The 12,586-nt window shown below is 40.8% G+C and overlaps 1 protein-coding gene across 1 annotated transcript in view; it reads left to right on the top strand.

Moving 5' to 3' along the window:
• The first annotated feature begins 141 nt into the window (after positions 1-141).
• Positions 142-12,586, top strand: part of DDX25 (DEAD-box helicase 25) — a 17,858-nt gene continuing 5,413 nt past the window's right edge. Inside the window, exons 1-7 of the mRNA XM_087703777.1 lie at positions 142-291; positions 2,571-2,631; positions 4,825-4,887; positions 7,197-7,332; positions 7,944-8,036; positions 9,468-9,570; positions 10,882-10,996. Coding sequence (XP_087559903.1) covers positions 211-291; positions 2,571-2,631; positions 4,825-4,887; positions 7,197-7,332; positions 7,944-8,036; positions 9,468-9,570; positions 10,882-10,996 — 652 coding nt within the window. The 5' untranslated portion in view covers positions 142-210. The remainder of the gene's footprint in view (positions 292-2,570; positions 2,632-4,824; positions 4,888-7,196; positions 7,333-7,943; positions 8,037-9,467; positions 9,571-10,881; positions 10,997-12,586) is intronic.

Below are 12,586 nucleotides of genomic sequence, written 5' to 3' on the forward strand. Positions count from 1 at the left end.
CTCCCCTCTGCAATCTCTAGGCGGGCGGGGCGGGGCACGTGAAGGCCCCGCCCCTCTGAGATGACCATAGCAACAGCGCGGTCGCTCCGCCCCATTCCAGCGGTTATAAATACTGGGCTGTCGCGGCCTCGAGTCAGGCCCCGTTTGTTCCCGCAACGTTTAACGGTCGTTGCCTATCTGGTTGCGGCCCAGCCTCTGGTCGCCCTCAGGATGGAGGGCAAGATGTGGGCGAAGCCGAAGTACTTAGCGATGGGGCGTGGGGGGGTGCCCCTTGGGCACTTGGAACACAACGTAAGAGCCAGGCGAGGGACAGGGCTTCTTGCACCCCGGAGCCCCGATCAGAGTCTTCGTTCTAGTCCTTTGCCTCCTCACACACACACACACACACAGCGCCTTTATTCAGCTGCACCCTGAATAATAGTGGGGGAATGAAAGGCGATCTTTGCACATGCCCAGAGGCTCTTCTGTTGCTTTTGTGGGCGCTCCCTGCTTGTGGGCTGAAAGCTGTTTAAAAGCAACTGACCGGATTAGGGCTAAATTCTCAGCCTCAGTGGCTGTCAGGTATAGTGCTTCTACCCAAGGGGGTTCAAATTGGCAATTTAGAAGTATGGGCAAGTCTTCCATTGAAGACTGTCTCGTTCATTTATGGATGTATAGGGTTTTCCCCCACCACCAAAGCATTCCCAGGGAGGAGGATTCTTCCTCTCTATATTACCAATTTTTTTTTGTCATTGGCTCTTCTACTTTATTCTGTCTTGCTCTGTACCGAGCAATTGTTTTAAAACAGCATGCATTTTAATTATGTTCTCCAGATTGATTACAGGTAGTCCTTCGGCTTTATTATGCCCGTGATCCAAGTAACTTTTCAACCAATCTTTCCATTTATGACCTTTGTAGGTCTGTAAAGCACAGCTGAAGGTGCCACAAATACAGTGGTGGTTTCATTTAGCAACTGTTTTGTTTAATGATGGAGCTGCTGGTCGTAATTAGGGTAGCTAAACAAGGCCTGCCTATAATTCTTCTGTGGCTGATGCCTCTTAGGGGCAAGTCACTATTATGTTGCTCCTCTTCAAAATAGTTTTACTGGGGCCAATATGTCAACATCCTTGCCCATAAAGACCATAAATTGAATGCAGTGTGTGTGCTAGACTAAGAAAAAGCATCAGAAACAATGCACGATAAATGTAGTTTGAAAATAAAAGTCATTGATGTGGCTTGGTTATAAAAAAGGGAAGGATCAAATTGCAAAACCTATTTAAGAACGGAGGATGATTAACTCTTTTTAAATTTTATCAGCTGCTCAAGTCCAGTGGACGAGTCAAGAAAAAAGCTGTTCTTCTCTGTTGTGATGTTTGTCTTCTAAAACAATATCCCTGCAGAGATTCATATGGCTCCAACGCTGATATTATAAAGATCTTGGAATTAAGGCGAATAATAATGAAATATCTGGCTGTTTTCTGGCCTTGGGGCAGAGTAGGCGCTGGGCCCTTGTGGGAAGTTCTCTTAGAGTATCCTGTATGTGGTTCCCACACTCCCTGACGTACACATTATCTTCATTATATTGTCCTGCTTTTTAAAGTGTAAGCCACCCAGAGCTACTTGGAATTGGGTAGCCTCTGAACTGAAATAAACATCAAGAAAATTGTGGTTGGGCGGAGTTGATCAAATCCTGAACAAAAAAGAGGGAAAAGGTTTAAAAACAAAAGGCAATGTGTGAGGCAAGGTTTATAGGAAGGCATTGAGACCTTTACATCGTTGATTCAGTATAAACTAGATTTTGGCTGCATTTCTTTTTCTTATCATTCCTTAATTCCTTAACTTTGTAGTTTTTGCATTTTGCGTAATGTTACCCCTCCCTCCCCCCCAAAGGAAATTATGTGATGGCTATGTATTCATGGACTAACAATTATCTGCTTTTTTGTTATACTTAACTTTGTGTGGACAATTTTGTTTATGAATACATTTTTTGAAAATATATTCTGTATTCTACTATTTCAAAATAGATGTGATCCAACATAACTTTTTTTTCCAGTTGCCCAAACCTTTTGGTCACAAACTCATTAGTTTCCTACCAAGGCTGTACTTCTCTTTGCTCAGTTTCTTATCTATCAATATCCGAACTCTTCTTTATCTGGTTCTTTCTGATCATCTCTCACCAAGTGCCACACCTGTTCCTCCATTGCTGGCGTAAGTAGATATTTCTCTCTTTGCCAATCCCTCTATTATACACAGCTTGATTCTTTTCCAATCCCTTCATCTCATTCCTACTTCTCTTGTATTTTAATTGTGGCTTTCCTGTCTGTATCTCCATTTTTTTCTTGGGCTTAGACGTATAGGATTTTCTCCATTCACCCAATACCTCAACCATCACACCATACCAATCTCTGTATCATCCATGTATCATCCATCTACACCCATCTGCCATCCTATTATCTACCGCTCAGGTTTGTTGAGAATCGGTTGGCATACAAGTTTAATGAAATTATTAGCTAACCATGGTTAAATTACACATTGGCTGTCTAGAACTACTGAGTCTCAGGTTGTTTGTTATCTGCCTTTTGTGCTCGTAGCTTTACAAGCCAAGCACCCCTGGAAGACTTCTCCAACATCCTCAGCCTTTCTTAGGGACAGGTAAGAGGTGAGCTTGGGTACTTACTGTTTAAATACCACAACAGTGCTGTTTCCTAAGCTGGGTGCCCTCATATGCACACAATTTAATAACTCAAAAGGAATTAGCACAGAAAATTAAAGTAGTTAGACTGAATTACTTGGAATAAGCCATCAAATCAGGACGAGGGCTAGCATATAGACTGTAGAACGAAAGAGAAAAAAGGAAATGATACAAAACTATATGGGTTTGTGGAAATACCATCCCCAAGAAAACGTAAACAGATATGAAAGAGACACCTATAACAATAGAAAAAGAAAGGGGGGGGAGAAGGAAGGAGAGGAGAGGAGGAAGGAAGTAGAGAAGGGAGGGAAGAAAGAAGGGAAAGGAGAGGAGGGTGGAAGGGAGAGAAAGAGAAGGAGAGATAGTAGGAAAGGAAGAGGAAGAGTGGAGGAGAGGTAAGGGAAGAAGAAAGATAAGGAGAGGTGGGTGGGAGAGAAAGAGAAGGAGGGGAGGGTGGAAGGGAGAGAAAGAAGGAGAGAGGGCAGGAAGGGGAAGAGAGGGTAGGAGTAGGGGAGAGGTAAGGGAAGAAAGAAGGAGAAGGAGGAAGGAAGGAAGTAGAGAAGGAAGGGAGGGAGAAAAGAAAGGGAAAATAAGGTGGTGTTACAATAGGCGCTAGGGATGGTAAACAAAGCAATTCAAACTGTATATTATAACCTTTTAAATGGAATAACAAAATATAAGAATGGCAAAGAAAAAGAATAACTATGTGAATGTATATCTATAATTGTATGTAAGAGAATAAATGACAGTAAGAATATAAAACACAATATAGGCAAACATTTTGTTATAAATAGCTAAGTATAAATAAATATAGAATTGTACATAAAAATGGATAACGAATAAGGAGACCATGAATGCAAGATAGAAATGAATAGAAGGGAAAACACTAACTGTAAAGAAACCGATACGGAACTGCTGTATGATATACGATGGAACTTCTTGTTCCTATGTTGTTTTAAGTCATGTGTTTGTTTTTGTTGATGTGTTTAAAATAAAAATTTATATATAAAAAAAGAAAAATTTGAATTCCTGAGCTATAAGACATAAATTTATAAATCATCATGCCAATATTTTCAAGGAACATTATTAGTCCCTTGCATATATTGGTATGATGATCTAAGTTAGCAGTCCCCAACCTTTCTGGCACCAGGGGACCGGTTTTGGAAGAAAAATTGTCTTCCATGAACCGGGGTGCTGGTGAGGGAAGAGAATGGTTTCATGCACTGATGAAATTTCACTTGCTCTCCTGCCACTTGTGCGGCCTGGTTCCTAGCAGTCCATGGACCGGTACCGGTCTGGGGCCCAGTGGTTAGGGACCATTGATCTAAGTGATGTGTATTTATCTGATGATATCTGGCGCACATTGCTTATCATTTACAGCAGCAGTACTGAACCTGTGGTCTGTGGAGCCCTGGGTGTGGGGGTGTGAGGTGGTCTGCAAAGGCTTGAAGAAGTGCTATGATTTAAATCTTGAATTAGGTCTTGGGAGTCCGTGGCCACAAAAGGTATTTGAAAGAGGGCTGCGGTGAAGAAAATGTTGAGAACCACTGATTTACACTACTAACAGAATCCGGACTGTGTTAATATTTTTGTATTGATCTGCATTGTCCAGATCAGCATTGTCCAGATCAGTGGGTATCAGCCTGTGGTCTGGGAACTATTGGTTGTCCATCCAAGTATTATAGATGGTTTCTAATGCAGGTACCAGAACGTGTGCGTATACGTTTGTATAAGTTTCAAGTGGCCCCCAAATGGAGTGATTTTATTTTGAACCCATTCATTCTCCTAAAACCATGGAATATAAGAGCTGGAAGGAAACTATTTGACCCAACCTCTTCCAACAGGTTTACAAGACATTCTTTACAATTTATTGTAAAGTTTGTTTTATTAATTAAATCACAACAAAGCAAGTCATGGTTTAGTGCAGTGGATACCCTATCCTCCTCCTATCTCCTCTTTCAGAAAAAATCCCTTTTGGAATGAAATTATGAATGGGTCTGTAAGTTAATCCATACTATCTTTAAAAAAAATAAAATCTTCCAGAACCATAAATCTCTACATTGGACTTGCAATGTTTCTTAGCTGTATTTAAGGTTTTTTTAAAAAAAAATAGCACGGGCCAATCTAAAAATGTTTGGAAAATTCCTTTTAAGGATGCACCGTTAGGAGGAACAATGTGATCATGGAAGCACAGGATGACAAGGATGATGACAGAGGTAGGATTATGGATGATGGGAAGCTGTACTTATCCCTAGCTGTGCTTGGAATAGTATGCCGATTGTCTGGATTGGATCCCTTCAAATTGTGGCACTTTTCCTGGGAGTCAAATATTCCTACATATTCCAAAGTGTCGTTCCCCCCCCCCCCGCTCTTCTGTTAAAATTGGCTACAAGTATGTTAAACAACCAGTCACTTATAACAGATCTCCCCAGGAATACAGGTAGTCCTCAACTTACAACCACAATTGAGCCCCCAAATTTTTGTTGCTAAGACAGAGAGTTATTTTTGCCTCATTTTACAATCTTTCTTGCCATTGTTGTTAAGTGAATTGCTGCAGTTGTTAAATTAGCAAATGTTAAATGAATGTGGCTTCCCCATTGACTTGGCTTGTCAGAAGGTCACAAAAGTGACCCCCCCCCCCTGGGACACGGCAACCGTCATAAATACGAATCAGTTTGCCAGGCATTTTGATCACGTGGCCATGGGGATGCTGCAATGGTCGTATGTGTGAACAGCAGTCGTAAGTTACTTTTTTTCAGGGGTGTTGTAACTTCAGTCACTTAAGTGAACTGCGTAAGTCGAGGACTACCTATAGTTACAACCTGGATTTGAAGTTAGGCATCCCCTCCCCAGGGTCACATGATTACATTTCAGAGCTTGGGAACTGGCCCACGTTTATGGCCCTTTGAAGCAACTCGTGGTCATCAGACCAGGATTTACAACATTTTTTTGCCATAAACTAGTGTTTACATCCCATTTGTGGCAAAACAAAAAACAGCCCCACCCATTGTAGACAATGTGTGAGGAAGAAGATGGTGTTGGCAGAGTGCAGGGTGGGCAAAAGGACAGAGGTTGGGGGCAGTTGAAGCCCCTTGTGGCCCTAAGTGCAGGTGAGTTGCCAAACATCCAAAATTTGGTCATATGAAAGCAAGGGTGCTGCAATCGCCGTAATTCGGGGACCGGATGTAACAACTGTTATCGTTCGCTTGGTGTTGGGGTAAACTTTGAACAATTGATAAATGAATGGTCGTTGTTCTGACCCCCTCCTCCGTCCAGTAACGAATGCCGAGACAAGCTTAACTGGAATGTCACAGCACTTTATTAGCAAGAAACCAAAACCTCAGTGGCTGAAAGCCAAGCATAACAAACAGATAAGAATATTGGCAGCAACTCAGATTTTGACAGATAACAGCTTCTCCAGCGTTAGCAATGACGTTGACTCCTGCAAAAGGGGCGTATGCACAAACATTCCTTTTATAGTTTTGAGAGGAGCCTAATGACCACCAGCTGAGTGCAATTACCTGTAAGTGCGCAACTGTTCCTTACGCCTATTAGCTCTCCTGTGCCGGGTATCCAGGAACAACTCCCTTGGCTCCTCCCCACTGCTGACCTCCGGATCACACTCCCTTGTCTCCTCTCCACTGGTCCAAGGCTCAGGTGCCTCCTGGTGGCCAACCAGCCTCTCTGCACCCTGCTCGGAGTTGGAACCCTGTCTAGGGTCCTCCACATCCTCCAAAGCCGACTCATAGGGCCCTTCACTGTCGGAGTCTGGTGGCAGCTCCAACGGCTCCTACTGGGCCACAACAGGTCGTTAACCAAAGTCCAAAGTTATGCAGATCTACATTTTGCAGTCCGTATAACAAAGTCCGTATAATCAAGCTTTATAGATTAACCCTTACCTGATGACCAACAGTCCCTGTTGTCTTCTTGCCAAAGATGAAATGGAAATGCATATACAAATGCAATTCCACTTGACACTTAGTTCATTTTCTGGTGATTGAGAGATCTCTTCCCCCCCCCCCCCCCAAATAAAGCTGGCTGCCAAGGTTTTTCATTGATGAGGACATCCATTTAGTATGCTTATGTACTAAATGGAAGATGTGATTTCTAAACTGTAGGAGTTTGGCGAAGAAATGGTGAAGCCATTCCAGTTGAAAGACTTTAGGAAATAAGTTGAAATGATTTCAGTTCATTCTTCTCCAATCAGAGAAGCCCATTTTTATCCCCCAGGCTGACTTTTCTGTTGTTAAGCCACATTCTGCATATGTGGCTTATAATCCAGCTGCTCTGATGGGAAAGGAATAGAAACTGGAACAGGGCAAGAAATATCAAGCACTAGTACTTTTCAGTTGGTACAGTCTTGCCTATAGCCTGGTGAAAAAGCCACTGTCCAGGCAGTTTTGAGAAGAAAGGTCTTTCCTCGGGAGGGTTGTATCGGTAGAGGGTATAACCAGCACCCTCCTGGCTTCCGAGTCCATTTCTTCCAGGAAAATGCTTAACTGGTTTATTTTCTCACTTTACCCAGTGAGTGTGGCAGAAATGTCCCTCCTGAATAAGCTGATCCGGACGTCACTTGTGGAATCAAGTCATCACGTGGAGATTCTACAACGGGATCCCAAATCGCCACTGTTTTCCGTAACCACCTTTGAAAAGCTGCATTTGTGAGAAACCGAATTTCCAAATCATTCTATTTAGCGCATAGAAAGTCCACAAACAGTTCCCAGTCTCTTATAAAGCAGTCTATAATATATAATAGATGGTTAACCGAGGGATTTGAAGATTACTGTATTGTTCAGCTTAACCTGTTGACTGCTTTTTCTACTTTCTTCATATGTGTATATGTATATGCACATTTATAGAAAGAAAGGAAAGGAAAGAATATATATAGGATCCACCCTGGCTGGTTGCTGAATTTTTTTTTTTTAAAAATATAAATATAAAAATATATGAATTTACTCTCTTCCCTTTTCTTTCAGCAATCAGCTACATGTTGAATGTTAAATTTAATTGATCACTTTTTCCTCCGTTTTTTTGTAACACTATTTTTCTTTGTTGTTGTTGGGGTTGAATGAATGTTTATTTTTGTTTCATTTCGTTTGTTTTACTGTTTTGTATTTTAATTTTCAATGATAAAACAATACATAATCTTAAAGGATTTCCAAGTCGTTCACCTTGATGCATTCATTCTTAATTCTTAATAACAATAACAATGTTATTAATTGTTACTAATTGTTCAGCAGTACATTTGAACCTTTTGCTGTTTTATTGACAGAAAGCCAGAACTACTGCAAGGTATTTATGGCATGGGTTTTAACAGGCCATCCAAGATACAGGAATCCGCGCTGCCAATTATGCTTGCTGATCCGTAAGTTGCTTGAAAAGAAATTAGAAGGACCTGGCTGGTGTTGTAGGTCAGGAAAACTCTATATCAGTGATGGCGAACCTTTGAGACACCAAGTGCCCAAACTGCACATGCACATGCCCAAACTCTGTGTGGACATGCATGCATGTGCAGCAGAGACCCGTTGGCTGGCAGAAGGCGGGGCATCCCAACACTGACAGCACAGCAAGAGGTAAGATCTTTTTCTTTCGCGAGCTTCTGTTTCGTCATTTGCAGGGAAACAGAAGCTCACGAAAGAAACGCCACGGAGATATGACCTGGGACGACAGGACACGTGGCAGCAGAAAGGGCTCTGCGTGCCACCTCTGACAGGCGTGCCATTGGTCGGTCATCACGGCCCTATATCCATTAGGCAGTGACTTCTATTAGCTGACTTGAGTGTATGGGAATCTCAGCCTTGAAGCTGAACTATTGCATTTCTTTCTTGGGTTGTCAAAGATGGTAATTGTATAAAAAGAATGCTGAACTGGTTGATGCGACTTTGAGGCTCTTGTGAGCTAAGATAAAAGCAAAACAGCTTTTTTTAGATGGGACTGAGGTGATGATAGGTATTGTTCCCCAAACAATACAAAGACTTAGGCTACCAGATTCATGTTTGCTTTACACATGACAATCCTGTTGCAGAAATCTTTTCAGCTTGTTCAGTTTTGTTCATCCTTTGAGAGTATATATTGTTAGGTAAGCTCCCCGTTGGGAGAGCGAGTACGTTCAGTGAAGCGTTGTGAGAGTTGTGTTGGAGAACACAGAAACCAGCATACAGAGACACTGCAGTTTCAGTAGGCTTTTACTTTCGTGGAAATAGAGGTATCAGTCAATCAAACAGTCCAAGTCATACACGGATAAGACAGTCAGTCAGCAACGTCTTTCAGTTAAGGGATAATCCAAATAACATAGTCCAGTATCATATAATCAGTTCAGTACTCGATGTTTGCTAGCAGTTGCAAAACTTACAATAGCTCACGGCACTTTCTAACAGCCAGCTTCCAAAACACTCAGATCAGATCAGCCCAGCATCTAACAACCAGAGGGCTAACAATCATTCTGGCTCCCTCTTATGGCTGATTGAGGAAAACAGCAACCAATTGCATTCTACAATATGGTTTAAAGAAACAGGTGCAACATTGTTACATGATTTATATATTGCCAACCCAACCGTTAGATTATATTCCTAACATATACTTTCATATATTATTATTGTTGTTGTATATTTTCTTAGTCTTGGTTTTATGAAATGTTCTCCCGGTTCTCCTTATTTAAATGCCATTTCCACTTTATTTTTTTTGTCTGTTTTATATTAAAAAGAAATCTTGGAATCATTTTATTCTTTCCCTTTCTCTTGCTAGTCAGTTGCTCTGTATTTAGCACAAATGTTAATAAAGTAATTCTGTATTTCAGACCCCAAAATCTTATAGCACAAAGTCAGTCAGGGACAGGCAAAACAGCTGCATTTGTTCTAGCTATGCTGAGCAGGACAGACCCAAAGAAGGAATTTCCACAGGTAAAATGTCACTAATCTTGCTGCTCCCTTCAAGGACAATTCACCAACGTTGTTTTGTGAGCAGAATTTTTGGTCTTAACTCGAGTTAGATTCTTTCCTTCCAATTCCTTTCCTTGACTGAAAAATATGATAGCAAAAGTTTTATAATCTGAGGTTTTATAAAAGAAAAAAAAAATTTCCACTCAAATTTTGATGTCCTTGCTTTTTTGGCACACATTTAATTTAAGGAATATAGCTATGTGAGCAGTGATGAAACAATTCACCCAAACATTATTTTATTGGACCAATTCAGCACGCATACATCTACCCGCACCCATAGGCACTTGACCTCAAGCCCTTTCCAAAATTGCCTTCTTAAAAACCAATGCTGGAGTGAGAAACTAACTCGGGTAATATCTGCCTCTGTAAAACATTTGCTCCAGAGTTGTTCATATAGAAACAGCAAAACTCTTTTTTTAAAATTTTTTAATTTAAAACAAGTACAACATCCTTCTTTACATGCTATAGAAAGTGTATCAGTTGGTCACAAATAAACTTTCGTACATCTCCTCTACAGTCAACAAACATAACTCATGTTAACTCAAGTGTTTTAACTCAGATATTCATACATATCACCATCGTCATATATCCATTTTCATTTGACTGTAATTATTATTTTAAAATATTAATAATAATAATACTCTTAAACAATACATGCCCACACCAGTGGGAAAAGAAAAAATCCAAAAAAAAAAAAAAACCCAACAACAAAAAAAAAGAAAACAAAAAAGACAAAAAGAACAAAGGACAAGAATCTTTTATAATTTCAAGTCAGAAAAGTACAGGTAGTCCTTGACTTAGGGCCACAATTGAGGCCAAATTTTCATTGCTAAGCGAAATATTTGGTATTTTTGCCCCATTTTACGAACTTATGGTCCACAATTGTTCAGTGAATCACCACAGTTGTTAAGTTAGGAACCTGATAGTAACCAATTTTGTTCTATTAATTTTGTATAATGACAATAAAGGCTATACTATACTGGCTTTCCCCATTGATCTTGTTTGTCACAAAATAGCCCACATTTTATAAACGTGCTGCAGTTCAGCTCCTTTTGAATGGAACACGGGAACAATTGCTGGGAGATAGCGATTTCATAAGACATAGCTACTTTGTTAGTCATTACTCCACAGTCAAGTCATAATTGAAAAAAAGCACCCCAGGAAGTTGAATCAATGAATGTGAAAATGTGCGTCTCTTGTTGAAAATTAAGTTTAAAATGTGGCTACAGGCTATAAAGATAAGTCGTACATTTATCTTGTCTTGCCTTGAAGTGCCTCTGCATCGCTCCCACCTTTGAATTGGCTGTTCAAACTGGACATGTTGTTGAGAAAATGGGAAGATTCTGTGTCAACATAAATGTCAATTATGCTATTCGAGGCAATAGAGGTAAGGATTTCTTATATACTGTACATGCTAGATCAGTGATGGCGAACCTTTTCGGCACCGAGCCCCGGAAACTCAAAAGACCAGCTCTTCTGTTTTCTGGCGGGCACAAGGACCCACTTCAGAGGGTTATTGATTAGGAGGCAGTGTTTCTCAACCTGGACAACTTTAAGATGTGTGGACTTCAACTCCCAGAATTCCACAGCCAGTATGGCTGGCTGTGGAATTCTGGGAATTGTAGTCCACGCATCTTAAAGTTGCCATCATTAAGAAACACTGCCTCCTAATCAATAACCCTCTGAAGTGCGTTGGCCTGAAAGGGAATAATTGGTCCAGCATCATCCAGTGAATTTTCATGACTGAAGATCTCCTTGATTCTGAGTCCTCCAGTAAAGTCCACCCTCCTGACCTTCGGGATGCAATGCATTTCCACCCTCTCTTTGTTGTGCTAATACTTCTGTACTTATTTTGTAAAACACAAAAATGTTGCCAATCTCCCTTGACGCATACTCAGGAGCGCATCTCCCCTTCATATAGGGGACTCTTCCACAGTTTTTTTAAAAAAAGTTTTGTAGGAAACATTTCAGTCGCTAAGCACAATATTACAGTTCCATTTTTCATCCCCACCGATGAATGAATGAATGAATATAAAGTTTATTATGCTCGTAGACCAGCCAAAGACAAGAATCTATTTACTATAATATTAAAAGATAACGCCAATAACAATAGTAATAATAACATCTAACATCCATAACAATAACATGCATTATATCATTCAGTTTGGATTATGCCCATGTGTACTCTCCAGATGATTTTGGCTTCAGACTTGGAAATTTTCTGTGGGGTTCTTGTTAATTTGTTCGAATTTTTGAAGGTGGGTGGGTATTGGATGAATGATATTTCTGTAATTTACAGAATAATGGAGTTGGAAGGGATCTTGGAAGTGTTCTAGTCCAACCCCCTGCTCAAGCAGGAGACCCAAAACTATGTTCAACAATGGTTGTCCAGTCCCTTCTTAAAAGCCTCCACAGCTCTTTTTTTTTTTTTTTGAAAAAGGTTTTTATTTTCCATTTTTTCATTTTCATACACTCACATATATACTGTGTATAGCCGGAGCCATACAACATTAAACAATAATCGCAGCAATTCCTCTTGTCAACAATACCCCCCAAAATAGAAACCCAATGTACCTCTTCCACTCTCCGTACACCTCTTTCTTCCACCCCCCTCCAACTTTTTATCTTCCCTCCATCATCCCCCTCTACCCTACTTCCCCTCCCCCTCTACCACTCCTCTCTCCCGATCCACTCCCTCCCTTCCTTCTCACCCTCCCTCCCATCCTCTCTCCCGCCCTCTCTACCCATCTTTCTTCTATCCCACTCCTCCTCCCCTTGGTGTATTTCCACTATATGTCAATGTACTTATCCTATTTTTACAGAGAAATTAAAGAAAACAGTATACATGTGAAGTCGCATTACATTGAAATCTAACACATTGTATCTAACCTAGTATAGTATGGTATCGGGTTTCCTGCTTGACCATGGGGTTGGACTAGATGACCACCAAGGTCCCTTCCACTCTGTTATCCTGTTG

This window comes from Thamnophis sirtalis, unplaced genomic scaffold, assembly GCF_051295495.1.
Source record: "Thamnophis sirtalis isolate CommonGarterSnake01/CBP01778 unplaced genomic scaffold, rThaSir2_p1.2 scaffold_2, whole genome shotgun sequence".
In the NCBI taxonomy this organism is placed as follows: Eukaryota; Metazoa; Chordata; class Lepidosauria; order Squamata; family Natricidae; genus Thamnophis; species Thamnophis sirtalis.